General features: G+C 44.7%; 1 protein-coding gene across 1 annotated transcript in view; it reads right to left on the bottom strand.

Moving 5' to 3' along the window:
* The window catches only part of LAMA2 (laminin subunit alpha 2), a 943701-nt gene that overhangs the window by 737066 nt on the left and 189148 nt on the right, over positions 1-17487 (bottom strand). Inside the window, exon 2 of the mRNA XM_056566521.1 lies at positions 5535-5702. Within this exon, the coding sequence (XP_056422496.1) occupies positions 5535-5702 (168 nt within the window). The remainder of the gene's footprint in view (positions 1-5534; positions 5703-17487) is intronic.

Here is a 17487-nt window from a genome sequence, read left to right as displayed (position 1 = left end):
AAGTTGTGCTTTGGCAACAACTGGAGTCTCCCTGTCTGGGAAAGCACTGCCAGAAGGGTCTGGTCACATTGTACAAAATGTACAATGTGAACTGAGCCTCAGACTTACCACCCTGGCTTTTGGAGACTCTGGCTCTTAGGATGCTGAAACTATGGCGTTTGCAAGATCGCAGCAAAACACCAGGGTCAGGGGAAAAGACGCCAAACCTAAAAATGCAAAGTGGGGTCTGTGTTTCTCTTTTGACTCCCTTTCCCATGGTTTTGGTGTTTTTTGGGGCAAAATGCCCCCCAAAAAAACAAAGTGGTAACCTAGCCTCCTAGTTCTTCTCTAAGCCAAAAAGTATTCAGTTTAGGTGAAAAGAATAAACAAATGAAGTTTCTGGTAGTTTGTTACAATGTATAAGGCTTCTTTCACACTACCGTCATGTTCCTGCATTTTGACAGCCGTATTTCAGCTTAAAGAAGTCATGAAAAAATTGATAAAGTAACTGAACATAACTGATGCTATCAGATGACCAATGTTCGTTATTTTAACGGACATTCCGTCGAAAGGACGGACAAGTTCCATCCGTTATCACCCGTTATTTCATCCGTCATGCACCGTTATTGTCCGTTATTTTATGTCTGTTTTAACTCCTTCTGGTTGTGATACCATACTGAGCATGCTCAGTAGCAATAACGGATCATAAGGTGAAAATAAAGGGCACTAACGGATGTTCTTTGTGAACGTCTGTTATTCCACTGTAATTTTTGACGGGACAAAAATGAGCGCATGCACCGTTATTTGCACCATCAAAAATAACGGACGTTAGTCATAACGGGACAAAACTGATGCTAAAGTATGGTCAAAAATCCCATTGACATGAATGACAGGAGTTCATGATGGGAGTTTTTACAGGAGGATAATGGTAGTGTGAAAGAGCCCTAGCTGGCAGAATTGTATCCAGTCAGTTAAACAGCCTGGACTGCAGGGTTTGCTCACACTGTCATTGTGCTCTGGTACTTAGAGTTCCTTTGGCCAGCCGGTGGAATGACTGGAGTTGAGCGGAGAAAAAAAAATGCTGCATGGCCAATTTTTTTCCACTCAACTCTAGTAAAATCAACGACAGGCCCAATTTAAGCCAATAGGATCCGTTGGGACCCAGTGGTCTCAAGTGTACTCTGACCCATTCTGGGTCGATTCAGAGTAAAAAAAAATAGCCAAATAGATCTAAAACAGGCCATCTGTCCATTGTGTGATGCATATTAATTAATGCTTATCAGACATAAAATTGATAATTTATACAGTGTGCCGAAGCTTACCCTTAAGACGTTAAGTCTGGACCAGTGTTTCTATAGATGTGGTGGTTTCACTTGTCACATTTTGGTTGTTTTCTCAGTTTAACCCCTTAAGGACCCAGCCCAAATATACCTTAAGGACCCGGCCATTTTTTGAACATCTGACCACTGTCACGTTAAACATTAATAACTCTGGGATGCTTTTACCTTTCATTCTGATTCCGAGATTGTTTTTTCGTGACATATTCTACTTTATGTTAGTGGTAAAATTTTGTCGATACTTGCATCATTTCTTGGTGAAAAATTCCAAAATTTGATGAAAAAATGGAAAATTTTGAATTTTTTTTAACTTTGAAGCTCACTGCTTGTAAGGAAAATGGATATTTCAAATAAATTATACATTGATTCACATATACAATATGTCTACTTTATGATTGCATCATAAAATGTACGTGTTTTTACTTTTGGAAGACACCATAGGGCTTCAAAGTTCAGCAGCAATTTTCCAATTTTTCACAAAATTTTCAAAATCGGAATTTTTCAGGGACCAGTTCAGTTTTGAAGTGGATTTGAAGGGCCTTCATATTAGAAATACCCCACAAATTACCCCATTATAAAAACTGCACCCCTCAAAGTATTCAAAATGACATTCAGTAAGTGTGTTAACCCTTTAGGTGTTTCACAGGAATAGCAGCAAAGTGAAGGAGAAAATTCAAAATCTTAATTTTTTACACTCGCATGTTCTTGTAGACCCAGTTTTTGAATTTTTACAAGGGGTAATAGATGAAAAATCCCCCCAAAATTTGTAACCCAATTTCTCTCGAGTAAGGAAATACCTCATATGTGTATGTCAAGTGTTCGGCGGGTGCACTAGAGGGCTCAGAAGGGAAGGAGCGACAATAGGATTTTGGAGAGGGAATTTTGCTGAAATGGTTTTTGGGGGGCATGTCACATTTAGGAAGCCCCTATGGTGCCAGAACAGCAGAAAACCCCAACATGGCATACCATTTTGGAAACTAGACCCCTCAAGGCACGTAACAAGGGGTCCAGTGAGCCTTAACACCCCACAGGTGTTTAACGACTTTTCGTTAAAGTTGGATGTGTAAATGAAAAATTTTTTTTTTTTTACTAAAATGCAGTTTTTCCCCAAAATTTTCCATTTTTACAAGGGGTAATAGGAGAAAATGACCCCCAAAATGTGTAACCCCATTTCTTCTGAGTATGGAAATACCCCATGTTAGGACCTAAAATGCTCTGCTGGCGAACTACAATGCTCAGAAGAGGAGGAGCGCCATTGAGCTTTTGGAAAGATAATTAGTTTGGAATGGTAGTCAGGGGCCATGTGCGTTTACAAAGCCCCCCGTGGTGCCAGAACAGTGGAACCCCCCACATGTGACCCCATTTTGGAAACTACACCCCTCACAGAATTTAATAAGGGGTGCAGTGAGTATTTACACCCCACAGAACTTTGGAACAGTGGGCTGTGCAAATGAAAAAGTTTATTTTTCATTTTTACGGACCACTGTTCCAAAAATCTGTCAGACATCTGTGGGGCGTAAATTCTCAATGTACCCCTTATTACATTACGTGAGGGGTGTAGTTTCCAAAATGGGGTCACATGTGTCGGGGGTCCATTGTTCTGGCACTATGGGGGCTTTGTAAACTTTGTGGCTTTGTGGCCTTCAATTCCGGACAAATTTTCTCTACAAAATCCCAATGGCGCTCCTTCTCTTCTGAGCATTGTAGTTCGCCCGCAGAGCACTTTAAATTCACATATGGGGTATGTTCTTACTCAGAAGAGATGGGTTTACAAATTTGGGGGGGCTTTTTTCCTATTTCCCGATGTGAAAATGAAAAATTTAGGGTAACACCAGCATTTTAGTGAAAAAATATAATTTTTTTCATTTTCCCATCCAACTTTAATGAAAATTCGTCAAACACCTGTGGGGTGTTAAGGCGCACTATACCCCTTGTCACGTTCGGTGAGGGGTGTAGTTTCCAAAATGGGGTCACATGTGGGTATGTTTTTTTTTTTTGCGTTTGTCAGAACCGCTGTAAAATCAGCCACCCCTGTGCAAATCACCAATTTAGACCTCAAATGTACATGGTGCACTCTCACTCCTGAGCCTTGTTGTGTGCCCGCAGAGCATTTTACGCCCACATCTGGGGTATTTCTGTACTCAGGAGAAATTGCGTTACAAATTTTGGGGGTCTTTTTTTCCTTTTACCGCTTGTGGAAATAAAAAGTATGGGGCAACACCAGCATGTTAGTGTAAAAAAAATAAAAAATTTTACACTAACAGGCTGGTGTAGCCCCCAACTTTTCCTTTTCACAAGCGGTAAAAGGAAAAAAAGCCCCCCAAAATTTGTAGTGTAATTTCTCCCGAGTACAGAGATACCCCATATGTGGCCCTAAACTGTTTCCTTGAAATACGACAGGGCTCCGAAGTAAGAGAGCACCATGCGCATTTGAGGACTAAATTAGGGATTGCATAGGGGTGGACATAGGGGTATTCTACGCCAGTGATTCCCAAACAGGGTGCCTCCAGCTGTTGCTAAACTCCCAGCATGCCTGGACAGTCAGTGGCTGTCCAGAAATGCTGGGAGTTGTTGTTTTGCAACTACTGGAGGCTCCGTTTTGGAAACCCTGCCGTACAAGACGTTTTAAATTGTTTATTGGGGGGGGGGGCAGTGTAAGGGGTGTATATGTAGTGTTTTACACTTTATTAGGTGTTAGTGTAGTGTAGTGTTTTTAGGGTACATTCACACTGGCGGGTTACGGTGAATTTCCCGCTAGGAGTTTGCACTGCGGCAAAGAATTTGCCGCAGCCCAAACTTGAAGCAGGAAATTTACTGTAAACCCGCCAGTGTGAATGTACCCTGTACGTTCACATTGGGGGGGGGGGGGGGGGGGGCAAACCTCCAGCTGTTTCAAAACTACAACTCCCAGCATGTACTGACAGACCGTGCATGCTGGGAGTTGTAGTTTTGCAACAGCTGGAGGCACACTGGTTGGAAAACCTTCAGTTAGGTTCTGTTACCTAACTCAATATTTTCCAACCAGTGTGCCTCCAGCTGTTGCAAAACTACAACTCCCAGCATGTACTAATCACCGAAGGGCATGCTGGGAGATGTAGTTATGCAATAGCTGGAGGTACCCAACTACAACTCCCAGCATGCCGAGACAGCTGTTTGCTTTCTGGGCATGCTGGGAATTGCAGTTTTGCAACATCTGGAGAGCTACAGTTTTTAGACCACTGCACAGTGATCTCCAAACTGTGGACCTCCAGATGTTGCAAAACTACAACTCCCAGCATGTCCAGACAACAAACAGCTATGTGGGCATGCTAGGAGTTGTAGTTTTGCAACATCTGGAGGGATATAGTTTAGAGACCACTGTATAGTGGTCTCAAACTGCAGCCCTCCAGCTGTTGCAAAACTACATATTCCAGCATGCCCAAACAGCTGTCTGGGCATGCTGGGAGTTGTAGTTTTGCAACATCTGGAGGGCTACAGTTAGAGTCCACGGTCTCAGACTGTAGCCCTCCAGATCTACTTACCGTCTTCCGTAGGATCCCGGCAGCCGTCCTCTTCAGACGCACGTGACGCCGCCCGCCGATCAACGTTGCCGCAGCCTCCGGACGGGTAAGTGGACGTCGGCGCCCGGTCCCCTTCGGTTCCCCGTTCTGCCCCGCCTATTGTGGGAGGGCAGGACGGGGAAAACGAAAGTTAACCCCCCCGCCCCCGGTCTGCTATTGGTCGTCGCCTCTGACGATCAATAGCAGACCAATAGCAGGGATAGGAGGGGTGGCAACCATGCCACCTCACTCCTATGCCTACAGGGGGATCGTGGGTGTCTTAGACAACCGCGATCCCCCTTCTATTCCGGGTCACCGGGTAACAATAGACCCGTATGACCCGGAATCGGCGCAAATCGCAAGTGTGAATTCACTTGCGATTTGCGCCGATCGCCGACGGGGGGGGGGTCTGATGACCCCCCTGGGCATTTGCACGGGGTGCCTGCTGATTGATATCAGCAGTCACCCCGGCCCGGTCCCCGCCCGGCGCGCGGCGGGGACCGAAATTCCCACGGGCGTATGGATACGCCCTGGGTCCTTAAGTACCAGGACGTCAAGGCGTATCCATACGCCCTAGGTCCTTAAGTGGTTAATAGTAAGAAGTAAAACTATACATAACAATAGAGTGCTTTATACATCTATATGGTAATAAAACAAAACAATGGATTATGGCACCTACAGTCAGGGGAATTCTGGTCACAGGTACGGCACTGAGGATGTCTTCTAAGAGCTGGTCCTTGAACATGTTCTACCAACTTGCAAAACATTTCAGGTCCATTTTCACCACATGTAGCATTTGCTGTTATTATAGCGTTAGAAGCAAGATTAAGAACGGCAGGAAACAATCCTGGTAGGAAAAAAGAAAACAATGTTATTAAAGGATGTTTTTTCCATTGAGAATACTTACAAAGAGAAACTAGCACCAATTTTCTTTTAGCATTGCAATTTTACAAAGAAAAAAAACAACAGCTATATTAAAACTTAGCAAGGAATTCCTTGAGGAATAAAGTCAGAGTGGGTTTGTTTTTTTTTTGTTTAGTTTTTTAACCGAAGGGCTTAAAACAGAAAACACTGATCTTCAAATAGCTATTTAAGCAGCTGTCCTGTACTGACAGAATTACTTGGAAATACTGTCCACCAAGTATCACTTGAAATTGGTTCTTGAACTGACTATTCAGCTCAATCTAGCTAATCTTACTATAGTTTTGTTACTCAATAACATTTGACACATGACCTTCCTTAACACATTAAACTTTCATACTTTTCCAGTTAAGAAATATAGAACATTTTACCTGTTAACTTTAACCCCTTCCCTCCGCAGGACATATGCATTAGTTCCAGTTGCTGACATGTTCATGCAACTGGACGTATACATATAACCTAGTGATATCCTGTTCAGCATGATGCACGCTGCAGGAGATCGCCGGTGGGACCCAGCTGTCAAACACAGACTGGGTCCCACTGCAGCTGCCAAGACCGGGATCACGCGTGTCTCGGCAGCATTAACCCCATAGATCCTATGATCAGTTCTGATCACTTAATTTATGGAATTGACAGGGGGAGGGGACTTCCGCTATTTACCAATGGCGATTACGCAATCCCGTTGATTGCCATGGCAGCAGGTGGTCAGCTGATGGCCTCCTGTCTGTCTAGTACGGCAGCCTGTGAGGTCCAGCCATAGGCTGGATCGCACAGACTGCATGTCAGTGTATACTGAAAGTTATACTGTAAGTTATACTATATGTTCAAAAAATTAATAAAGTGTAAAAAAGTTAAATAAATAAATGCCCCTTTCCCAATCAAACCCTATATTATCACGCCAAGAAAAGACAAAAAAGAACACTCAAACCAATAGGTCTTGCCACATTTGTAATGATTTGAACAATAAAACAATAATGCTATTTATCCCACATGGTGAAGGGCGTAAAGAAAAAAAAAAGGCAAAAATCACCAATTTTGGTCTAAAACATGGACTAAAAAAGATCAAAAGGTAGCATGAATCTCAAAAATGTTACCCAAAGGAGTACAGCTCATCCAGCAATAAATAGGCACCCACACAATGGTGTTGAATGAAAAATAAAAGAGTTATGGCTGTCAGAACATGGCAACACAAAAAAAGGGGAAAAAAAGGATTTTGTTGTGAAAAGTAAAAAGAACATAAAAAGCTATATAAATTGGGTATCGCCATAATTGTACTGACCTATAGAATAAAAAGAACATAATTTTTACTGTACAGTGAATGTAAAAAAATATGTAGATTCAGATTTGAAAAATTTGGCTCGGTCATTAACCACTTAGGGACCCAGGGCGTACAGGTACACTCTCGCTCCCTGACTTAAGGACTCAGGGCGTACCTTACGCCCGTGGAAATTTTGGTCCCCATCGGGCAGGTGACTGGACCAGGATGCCTGCTGAAATCATTCAGCAGGCATCCCGTGACAATGCCCAGGGGATCCCGTTACCCCCCCCCCCATATTTAGACTGGTAACCTGCGGCGATTCCAGGTCATACGGGTCTCCGGTGACCCAGAAAATAAGGCAGTGGTCTTTAAACTGTAGCCCTCCAGATGTTGTAAAACTACAACTCCCAGCATGCCCAGAAAGCTGTTTGCTGTTTGGCCATTCTGGGATTTGTAGTTTTGCAACAGCTGGAGGGCCACAGTTTGGAGATTACTGTTCAGTGGACTCTCTAAACTATGGCCCTCTAGATCTAGCAAAACTACAACTCCCAGCATGCCCACACAGCAGTTTGCTGTCTGGGCATGCTGGGATATTTAGTTTTGCAACATCTGGAGGGCCACAGTTTGTAGATTACTGTTCAGTGGTCTCTCTAAACTATGGCCCTCTAAATCTTGCAAAACTACAACTCCCGGCATGCATGAACAGCAAACGGCTGTAGTTGTAGTTGCGTACCTCCAGCTGTAAGAGTTGTAGTTGCTTACCTCCAGCTGTTGTATATAAGTTTGCCCCCCCCCATGTGAATGTACAGGGTACATTCAGACAGGTGGGTTCACAGTGAGTTTCCTGCTTCAAGTTTGAGCTGCGGCAAATTTTCCGCCGAGCGCAAACTCCTAGCGGGAAACTCACTGTAAACCCCCGCCAGTGTGAATGTACCCTAAAAACACTACACTACACTAAAACATAATAAAGGTTAAAACACTACATATACACCCCCTTACACTGTCCTCCCCAATAAAAATGAAAATGTATCATATGGCAGTGTTTACAAAACGGAGCCTCCAGCTGTTGCAAAGTTGGAGGCACCCTGTTTGGGAATCACTCACATAAAATACCCCTATGTCCACCTCTATGCAATCGCTAACTTTGTCCTCAAATGGCGCTTTCTCACTTAGGAGCCCTGTCATATTTCAAGAAAACTGTTTAGGGCCACATATGGGGTATTTCCGTACTTGGGAGCAATTGCGTTACAAATTTTGCGGGGCTTTTTCTCCTTTTACCCCTTATGAAAAGGAAAAGTTGGGGTCTACACCAGCGTGTTAGTGTAAAAAATGTACATTTTTACACTAACATGCTGGAGTTGCCCCGTACTTTTCATTTTCACAAGAGGTAAAAGGAAAAAAGTGCACAGAAATGCCCCATATGTGGGCGTAAAATGCTCTCCGGGCGCACAACAAGGCTCAGGAGTGAGAGCACACTATGTACATTTGAAGCCTAAATTGGTGATTTGTACACGGGTGGCTGATTGTACAGCGGTTCTGACATAAACACAAAAAAATAAATACCCACATGTGACCCCATTTTGGAAAATACGCCCCTCACGGAACACAACAAGGGGTATAGTGAGCCTTAGAGGGGTACTCCACTGGAAAACATTTTCTTTTAAATCAACTGGTGCCAGAAAGTTAAACAGATTTGTAAATTACTTCTATAAAAAATCTAAATCCTTCCAGTACTTATCAGCTCCTGTATAATACAGAGGAAGCTCTTTTCTTTTTGAATTTCCTTTCTAACTGACCACAAGTGCTCTTTTCTGACACCTCTGTCCATGTCAGGAACTGACTTGGAGCCGGTCCAGTCGTTGCGCTAAAGTGCATAGGCATCAAAGTCAACAAAACAAATGATGCTGTACAAAGTCGGGAAACAAGTCAGGAACATAACGGGAACACAAAAACCAACAGATATATAGATACAAACAAGGCAGGAAATAGCATACTAACAGATCAGGAAATCAAGAGCACTGTTCACACTGGATTCAGAACAAGAAACAAACTAGACATTCTACTCCAATCATAGAGGGACATCAATTCTAAAGCCAAATAGGCTCCTAGCTAGCGGGCAAACACCACAGTGAAGGATACTATCCTAGGAGGAAACAGAAATCCTAAATATAAGCATATAAGGTACTAAAACAAGGCAAGCTAAAACCTTTATAAAAAAGGACAGATAACCATGGTTAAAACTCAGGATATGTTCTCACACAGACATAGTGAACACAATGCAAACATGGTCAGAGTAACAGGTATAATTACCAGCCAAAAACAGTATAGATCCTCTCAGTTAACTCTTCTCATCCCAAGGAAAATTAACATAGAAACTGTTCACACAGACCTAATGTCTGAAAAGGACCCAAAGCAGGAAATAAAAAATACAGATAAACGGACATTACAGTTAGGTTTCAGCCACTGGAAACCTTTGACACAATGCTTAGACAATAACACATAACAGATGGGAATCAGATGGGAATCACTAAGCAATACCATAAAAATAAAAAAAGAAACATAGCACGCACTAATACCAAATACACGGGTGCACACTGCTGTGTCAAATACTAAGTGTACAAAAAAGAAGGTTGTAGCAGCACTCTTGGTCAAAAAATGGAGGCTCTTAACACACTTTTTGATCAAAACGTGTCCCCCATCCTCCATGCGGAGGTGGGCTCATTTCGGATGGGTCCCTAACACTTGTTCCATTCACCTCTGCTGAGCATATAGCCTCTGACTGGGTGACATGCTGGATTGACTATCAATTTATAGTGATAGTGGATCCAGCATGTCACCCAGTCAGAGGCTATATGCCGAGCAGAGGTGAATGGAAAGTGTTAGGATCCTATCTGAAATAAGGCTCCCTCCGTGTGGTGGATGGGCACACATTTTGAACAAAAAGTGTGCTAAGAGCCTCCAAGAGTGCTGCTGCAACCTTCTTTTAAAGAACTAAACAATGCCAGGGGTTTTGGCCATTGAAAAAAATAAATCCTTTGTTTTTTGGAGTTAGAGGTGAGAAAACTTTACAGAGTCCCACCAAGGCCATGTTTATATTGCCAGAAAATAAACTGTAATTCTCCATCCATTACATCAGATATTACTTTAAGTTCAAATATGTTTTTTTAATTAATTAATTTCTTTTTATGATACATACCGTACATCATTGTATGTATTTTATAAATGTTTGTTTTTAAATGTTTAATACAAAAAAAAATACACAATTCCTATTCATCTAAAGCTTGTAATGGTTCATAAAACTGTGTTTAATTTTTTTCATACTGTAGAACAAACTTGGTCAGTAATAACATTTCTTGTTTTGCAGTTAGACATGCCATGTATAAGTAAAATGTTCCAGACAATTATGGTTGCAGCTTGCAGAGGCAATGTATGCTATTATCTACACACTGAGCTTTTGAAATGTCATAATGTTCTGCCAATTGTGTATTTATTCTTGAGACTCAATGACACTTATGGTTTTTTGCTAATGTTAAAACGGCATATGACCATACACACAGTATGGGAAGGAAAGGTAATCTGGATTCAATATCACAAAAGGTATCATATAGTTAAAATAATTAAATAGTATATACAATGCTAAATGTATGTTTAATAAGTGATAAGTAGTTAGATGATTAGTGTAGGAGAATTATAGTAAAGCTAAGTAACATTGTATGAATTAGAAAAATGCAGTTTAGACAATTTAATAAAAGTAAGTCAAATCAATAATAAATCTACAGTAAAGAAACAATGGGGTCTGCATGAGCTGTCCTACAATAAAACATACAATAATAATAATAAAAAAAAAAACAACAAAAAACCCATGTCTTTACTAATTGACCTCTTAAGGATGCAGGGCGTACCTGTACCTGCTCCTGGTCCCGGTATTTAAAACAGGGTCACGCCGTGACCCCGCATCACACCGGGTCGGTCCCAGCTGCTAATGATAGCCGGGACCCTGGGCTAATAGTGCATTGCAACGACCCGGTATGATGCGGGGTCACGGTGTGACCCTGTTTTAAATACCGGGAGCAGGGCGTACAGGTATGCCCTGCATCCTTAAGAGGTAAATTAGTAAAGACATGGATTTTTTTGTTGTTTTTTTAAATTGTTATTATTATTATTATTATTATTATTATACGTTTTATTGTAGGACAGTTCATGCAGACCCCATTGTTTCTTTACTGTATATTTATATTTGATTTGACTTCCTTTTATTAAATTATCTAAACTGCATTTTTCAAATTCATACAATGCAGTTTAGACAATTTAATCAAAGTTGATTGCTGCTTCCAAAACAAAAGTAAAAGCTTCTCGGCAGCTCGGTTGGGCTGATCGGGATTAATCGCAATGTCCCGATCAGCTAGGACGTGAGCGGAGGCCTCCTTACCTTGCTCCGTCGCGTCCGATCAGCGCTTGATTGCTCCAAGCCTGAGCTACAGGCTTGAGCAATCGAGCCCCTAGAACGCTGAGGCTTTGCAGGGATCAGGGTAAAAGATCAGTGTGTGCAGTGTTATAGCCCCCTATGGGAGCTATAACACTGCAAAAAAAAAAGTGAAAAAAAAAAGTTAATAAAGATCATTTAACCCCTTTCCTAATAAAAGTTTGAATCACCCCCTTTTCCCATAAAAAAACGGTGTAAATAAAAATAAACACATGTGGTATCGCCGCGTGCATAAATATCCAAACTATAAAAATATGTTGTTAATTAAATGATACGGTCAATGGCGTACGCGCAAAAAAAAATTCCAAGGTCCAAAATAGTGTACTTTTGATCACTTTTTCTATCATGAAAAAATGAATAAAAAGCGATCAAAAAGTCCGATCAATGTAAAAATGGTACCAATAAAAACTTCAGAACATGGCGCAAAAAATGAGCCCTCATACTGGCCCATATGTGGAAAAATAAAAAAGTTATAGGGGTCAGAAGATGACAATTTTTAAGGTATAAATTTTCCTGTATGTAGTTAGGATTTTTTTCAGAAGTACGACAAAATCAAACCTATATAAGTAGGGTGTCATTTTAACCGTATGGACCTACAGAATAAAGATAAGGTGTAATTTTTTACGAATAGAAACGTAAGCCCCCAAAAGTTACAAAATGAAATTTTTTCTTCAATTTTGTCGCACAATGAATTTTTTTTCTGTTTCACCGTGGCTTTTTTGGTAAGATGACTAATGTCACTGCAAAGTAGAATTTGTGGCCCAAAAAAAAAACTAAGCCATAATATGGATTTTTAGGTGCAAAATTGAAAGCATTATTATTTTTAGAAGGTGATGAGGAAAAAATGAAAATGCAAAAAACGGAAAAATGCCCAAGATGCTGTCTCGGCATGCTGGGAGTTCTAGTTTTGCAACAGCCAATTGCACTCTAGTTGGGAAACATTATAGTAGGTACCCAAGGTATGCAGGTAGGTCATTCTTTCCCAACCAGGGTGCATTTGGCTGTCGCAAAACTACAACTCTGGCTGTCTGGGTATGCTGGGAGTTGTAGTTTTGCAACAGCCGGATGCACCCTGGTTGGGAAACACTGCAGTAGGTAACCAGATATGTAGGTAGATCACTCCCAACAAGGGTGCATTCCGCTGTTGCAAAACTACCTAACTGCATATCTTCCTATGTAACTACATACCTGCTTACCTAACTACCTAGAAACATACCTGGCTACATAACTACCTAGCTAAATACCTAAATACGTACAACTGCCCTTTTACTGAGTGGGACACTTAGTAGGGGGATGTCATTATAGTTTGGGGCTAATAGAAGAGGAGATTGTGTAAAGGAGGAGAGGGCTCTGGAAAAATGCGTAGTCTAACATGTTTGTCCTACAGATTCTAAAGAGCTGAATTTTGTCTGGAAGAAGTCATCATGGTGGTCTGATATAGATGGAGAAAAAAAGGGAAGAGGATGGCCCCGATCAGAAATGATACCTGTGAGTTCCTATTTGTAATTTTATGGGTACATTCACATGTGTATTTTCTGTTGCAGATCTGCTGCTGATTTGCTACACAGACTTCAACGGGTAGTAAAATCTGCAGCAAAAAATATGTATCTGTTAACGTACCCTTAATCACTTGTATGGTATACAGATCCTGTATACAGCTGGTATCTACTTCTATATAGTGAACGTATGTTGCAGGGGCGGACATATCACTTGTTCAGCCGGTTCGGCTGCACAGGGGCCCAGCGTGTTAGGGGGCCCCCCTAGTAGCCCAGGATACAGCCTGGGCCTCACACTCTGGGCCCCTGCAGGGCCCCCTGCCAGTACTTCATACTAAATGCTGCAGCAACAGGTCCCGGACCTGCCGCTGACAGCAGTAATTTACCTTTAAACCGGCCGGGCGAGACGGACAGGCCAGGGGCTGATGGGAACAGACGTGCAGGGGCTGATGGGAACAGACGTGCCCCGTGCAGGCACGCACGTCTGTTCCAAGCCCCTGACATCACGTGTCATGGCCTCTGACCCCGGCAGAAGCGACAGGAGCAGCAAACCCTCCCGCCTCACACGGCCGCATCGCTGAGCAGATAAGGTGAGGAGAGCGACGGTCGGGTGCAGGGCGGTGGGGGAGGGGATTGTAATGATGATGAAGAGGACAGGAGGGGTGTTGAAGAGGTTGGTGGTGTAATGATAAGAAGGATTGGGGGTCTGGGAGAGCGTAGTGTTGATAAGGAGGACCAGAAGGGGGGTCAGGGGTGTGGTGATTAGGGGGTTTAATGTTGATGAGAAGGACTGAGGGGGGGTGTCAGCTGTGTAATACTAATGAGGTGCTTAAGGTATATGAGGTGACTGAGGATGTAGTGTGTGGGGTGTATGGGGGTGATGAGGAGACTGAGGATGGAGTGCATGGGTTGTATGGGGTGAAGAGGATGGAGTGCATGGGGTGTATGGGGTGATGAGGATGGAGTGCATGGGGTGTATGGGGTGATGAGGAGACTGAGGATGGGGTGTATGCGGTGATGAGGAGACTGAGGATGGGGTGCATGGGGTGATGAGGAGACAGAGGATGGAGTGCATGGGGTGATGAGGAGACTGAGGATGGAGTGCATGGGGTGATGAGGAGACTGAGGATGGAGTGTATGGGGTGGTGAGGAGACTGAGGATGGAGTGTATGGGGTGGTGAGGAGACTGAGGATGGAGTGTATGGGGTGATGAGGAGACTGAGGATGGAGTGCATGGGGTGATGAGGAGACTGAGGATGGAGTGTATGGGGTGATGAGGAGACTGAGGATTGGGTGAATGCGGTGATGAGGAGACTGAGGATGGAGTGCATGGGGTGTATGGGGTGATGAGGAGACTGAGGATGGAGTGCATGAGGTGATGAGGAGACTGAAGATGGAGTGCATGGGGTGATGAGGAGACTGAGGATGGAGTGCATGGGGTGATGAGGAGACTGAGGATGGAGTGCATGGGGTGATGAGGAGACAGAAGATGGAGTGTGTGGGGTGTATGGGGTGATGAGGAGACTGAGGATGGGATGCGTGGGGTGTATGGGGTGATGAGGAGACTGAGGATGGAGTGCATGGGGTGATGAGGAGACTGAAGATGGGGTGTGTGGGGTGTATGGGGTGATGAGGAGACTGAGGATGGGGTGCGTGGGGTGTATGGGGTGATGAGGAGATTGAGGATGGGGTGCATGGGGTGTATGGAGTGATGAGGAGACTGAGGATGGAGTGCATGGGGTGATGAAGAGACTGAGGATGGAGTGTGTGGGGTGTATGGGGGTGATGAGGATGGAGTGCATGGGGTGTATGGGGTGATGAGGAGACTGAGGATGGAGTGCATGGGGTGATGAGGAGACTGAAGATGGAGTGCATGGGGTGTATGGGGTGATGAGGAGACTGAGGATGGAGTCCATGGGGTGTATGGGGTGATGAGGAGACTGAGGATGGAATGCTTGGGGTGTATGGGGTGATGAGGAGACTGAGGATGGAGTGCATGGGGTGTATGGGGGTGATGAGGAGACTGAGGATGGAGTGCATGGGGTGATGAGGAGACTGAGGATCGGGTGCTTGGGGTGTATGGGGTGATGAGGAGACTGAGGATGGAGTGCGTGGGGTGATGAGGAGACTGAGGATGGAGTGCATGGGGTGAAGAGGAGACTGAGGATGGAGTGCATGGGATGATGAGGAGACTGAGGATGGAGTGCATGGGATGATGAGGAGACCGAGGATGGAGTGCATGGGGTGTATGGGGTGAGGAGGAGACTGAGGATGGAGTGCATGGGGTGATGAGGAGACTGAGGATGGAGTGCATGGGATGATGAGGAGACTGAGGATGGAGTGCATGGGGTGTATGGGGTGATGAGGAGACTGAGGATGGAGTGCATGGGGTGATGAGGAGACTGAGGATGGAGTGCGTGGGGTGTATGGGGTGATGAGACTGAGGATGGGGTGTGTGGGGTGTATGGGGGGATGAGGAGACTGAGGAAGGAGTGCATGGGGTGATGAGGAGACTGAGGATGGAGTGCATGGGGTGAGGAGGAGACTGAGGATGGAGTGCATGGGGTGAGGAGGAGACTGAGGATGGAGTGCATGGGGTGTATGGGGGTGATGAGGAGACTGAGGATGGAGTGCATGGGGTGATGAGGAGACTGAGGATGGAGTGCGTGGGGTGTATGGGGTGATGAGACTGAGGATGGGGTGTGTGGGGTGTATGGGGAGATGAGGAGACTGAGGATGGAGTGCATGGGGTGAGGAGGAGACTGAGGATGGAGTGCATGGGGTGAGGAGGAGACTGAGGATGGAGTGCATGGGGTGATGAGGAGACTGAGGATGGAGTGCATGGGGTGATGAGGAGACTGAGGATGGAGTGCATGGGGTGATGAGGAGACTGAGGATGGAGTGTAAGGGGTGATGAGGAGACTGAGGATGGAGTGCATGGGGTGTATGGGGGTGATGAGGAGACTGAGGATGGGTTGTGTGAGGTGTATGGGGTGATGAGACTGAGGATGGGGTGCGTGGGGTGTATGGGGGAGATGAGGAGACTGAGGATGGGTTGCGTGGGGTGCATGGGGTGATGAGGAGACTGAGGATGGGGTGCGTGGGGTGCATGGGGTGATGAGGAGACTGAGGATGGGTTGCGTGGGGTGCATGGGGTGATGAGGAGACTGAGGATGGGTTGCGTGGGGTGTATGGGGTGATGAGGAGACTGAGGATGGAGTGCGTGGGGTGTATGGGTTGATTCAGTGGTGTATAGTGATTGGCAGTATTATATTAAGAGTACAGTGGTTGGCAGTATTATATTCAGGGGAACAGTATTTGGCAGTATTATATTCGGGGGTACAGTGGTTGGCTGTATTATATTCGGGGGTACAGTGGTTGGCTGTATTATATTCGGGGGTACAGTGGTTGGCTGTATTATATTCGGGGGTACAGTGGTTGGCTGTATTATATTCGGGGGTACAGTGGTTGGCAGTATTATATTCAGGAGAACAGTATTTGGCAGTATTATAATCGGGGGTACAGTGGTTGGCTGTATTATATTCGGGGGTACAGTGGATGGCAGTATTATATTCGGGGGGCACAGTATTTGGCAAGGTTATAATGATTATTGTCATCATACAGAGGATGAGGATCTACTGACAAATTAAGGAACCAATGATGTCCAGGTGTCAGACTCTGCAGAGAAGATGGAAGAAATCCTGGTGTCTGGACCAGATGAAGAAGAAAAGTAAAGACAACAGAGAAGACGTCACTCAGGTCAGTGATATCATTGTGTATTTTCCTAACTGTCCCATCAGAGCTGTAGTCACTGATATCATTGTGTAGTCTCCTGACTGTCCCATCAGCTGTAGTCACTTCAGACATGATGGGAGTTGCAGCTTTCCAACATCTCGGGAGCCACTTGAACCAAGGTGATTGGTGGGGGTCCCATGAGTCAGACCCCCACCATAAAAATGGGCTGTTCGTTTTAAAATGCCTGAGCCTATTTTTGGTCCCAGTCTGGCCCTGCCTGTAAGTCACTTCTATCACTAAGGATAAGAAGCCAAGGAACCAGGGGGTTCCAAGGGGTGTCGTGCTAAGTCCAGGGGTGTGAATGTAAAGGGGAGCACTGCCCTCTGCCTCCCAGCTAGATGCGGGTCAGGCTGACCCGGGGGAGTACTCACTGGGCCGCACACTGAGAGGGACAGGGGCCACCCGGAGCCCACCTCAGGAGCCGTTCCATCCACCTGTGGTGGACAAGGCAAGTGGCGACACTACATGCGCTGGGTAAGTGGAGGCCCTCCGGTGGGGTCTAGGCACATGAGGGGGCATAGTGCTGGGGGGGGGGCCCAGGCACATTCTTTGCACAGGGGCCCTCTGCTGTCTGTGTCCGCCCCTGGTATGTTGGAATATTGGTCTTTTGTATAGTGGATTTTATTTAGTAACAATATAGCGGTATTAGTTAGTGGTAATAGTGGTCGTCATGGTATGG

Source organism: Hyla sarda, chromosome 3 (genome assembly GCF_029499605.1).
Source record: "Hyla sarda isolate aHylSar1 chromosome 3, aHylSar1.hap1, whole genome shotgun sequence".
Classification (NCBI taxonomy): Eukaryota; Metazoa; Chordata; class Amphibia; order Anura; family Hylidae; genus Hyla; species Hyla sarda.
The sequence above is the reverse complement of the archived record's forward strand: the minus strand, read 5'-3'. Positions and strand labels throughout refer to the sequence as shown.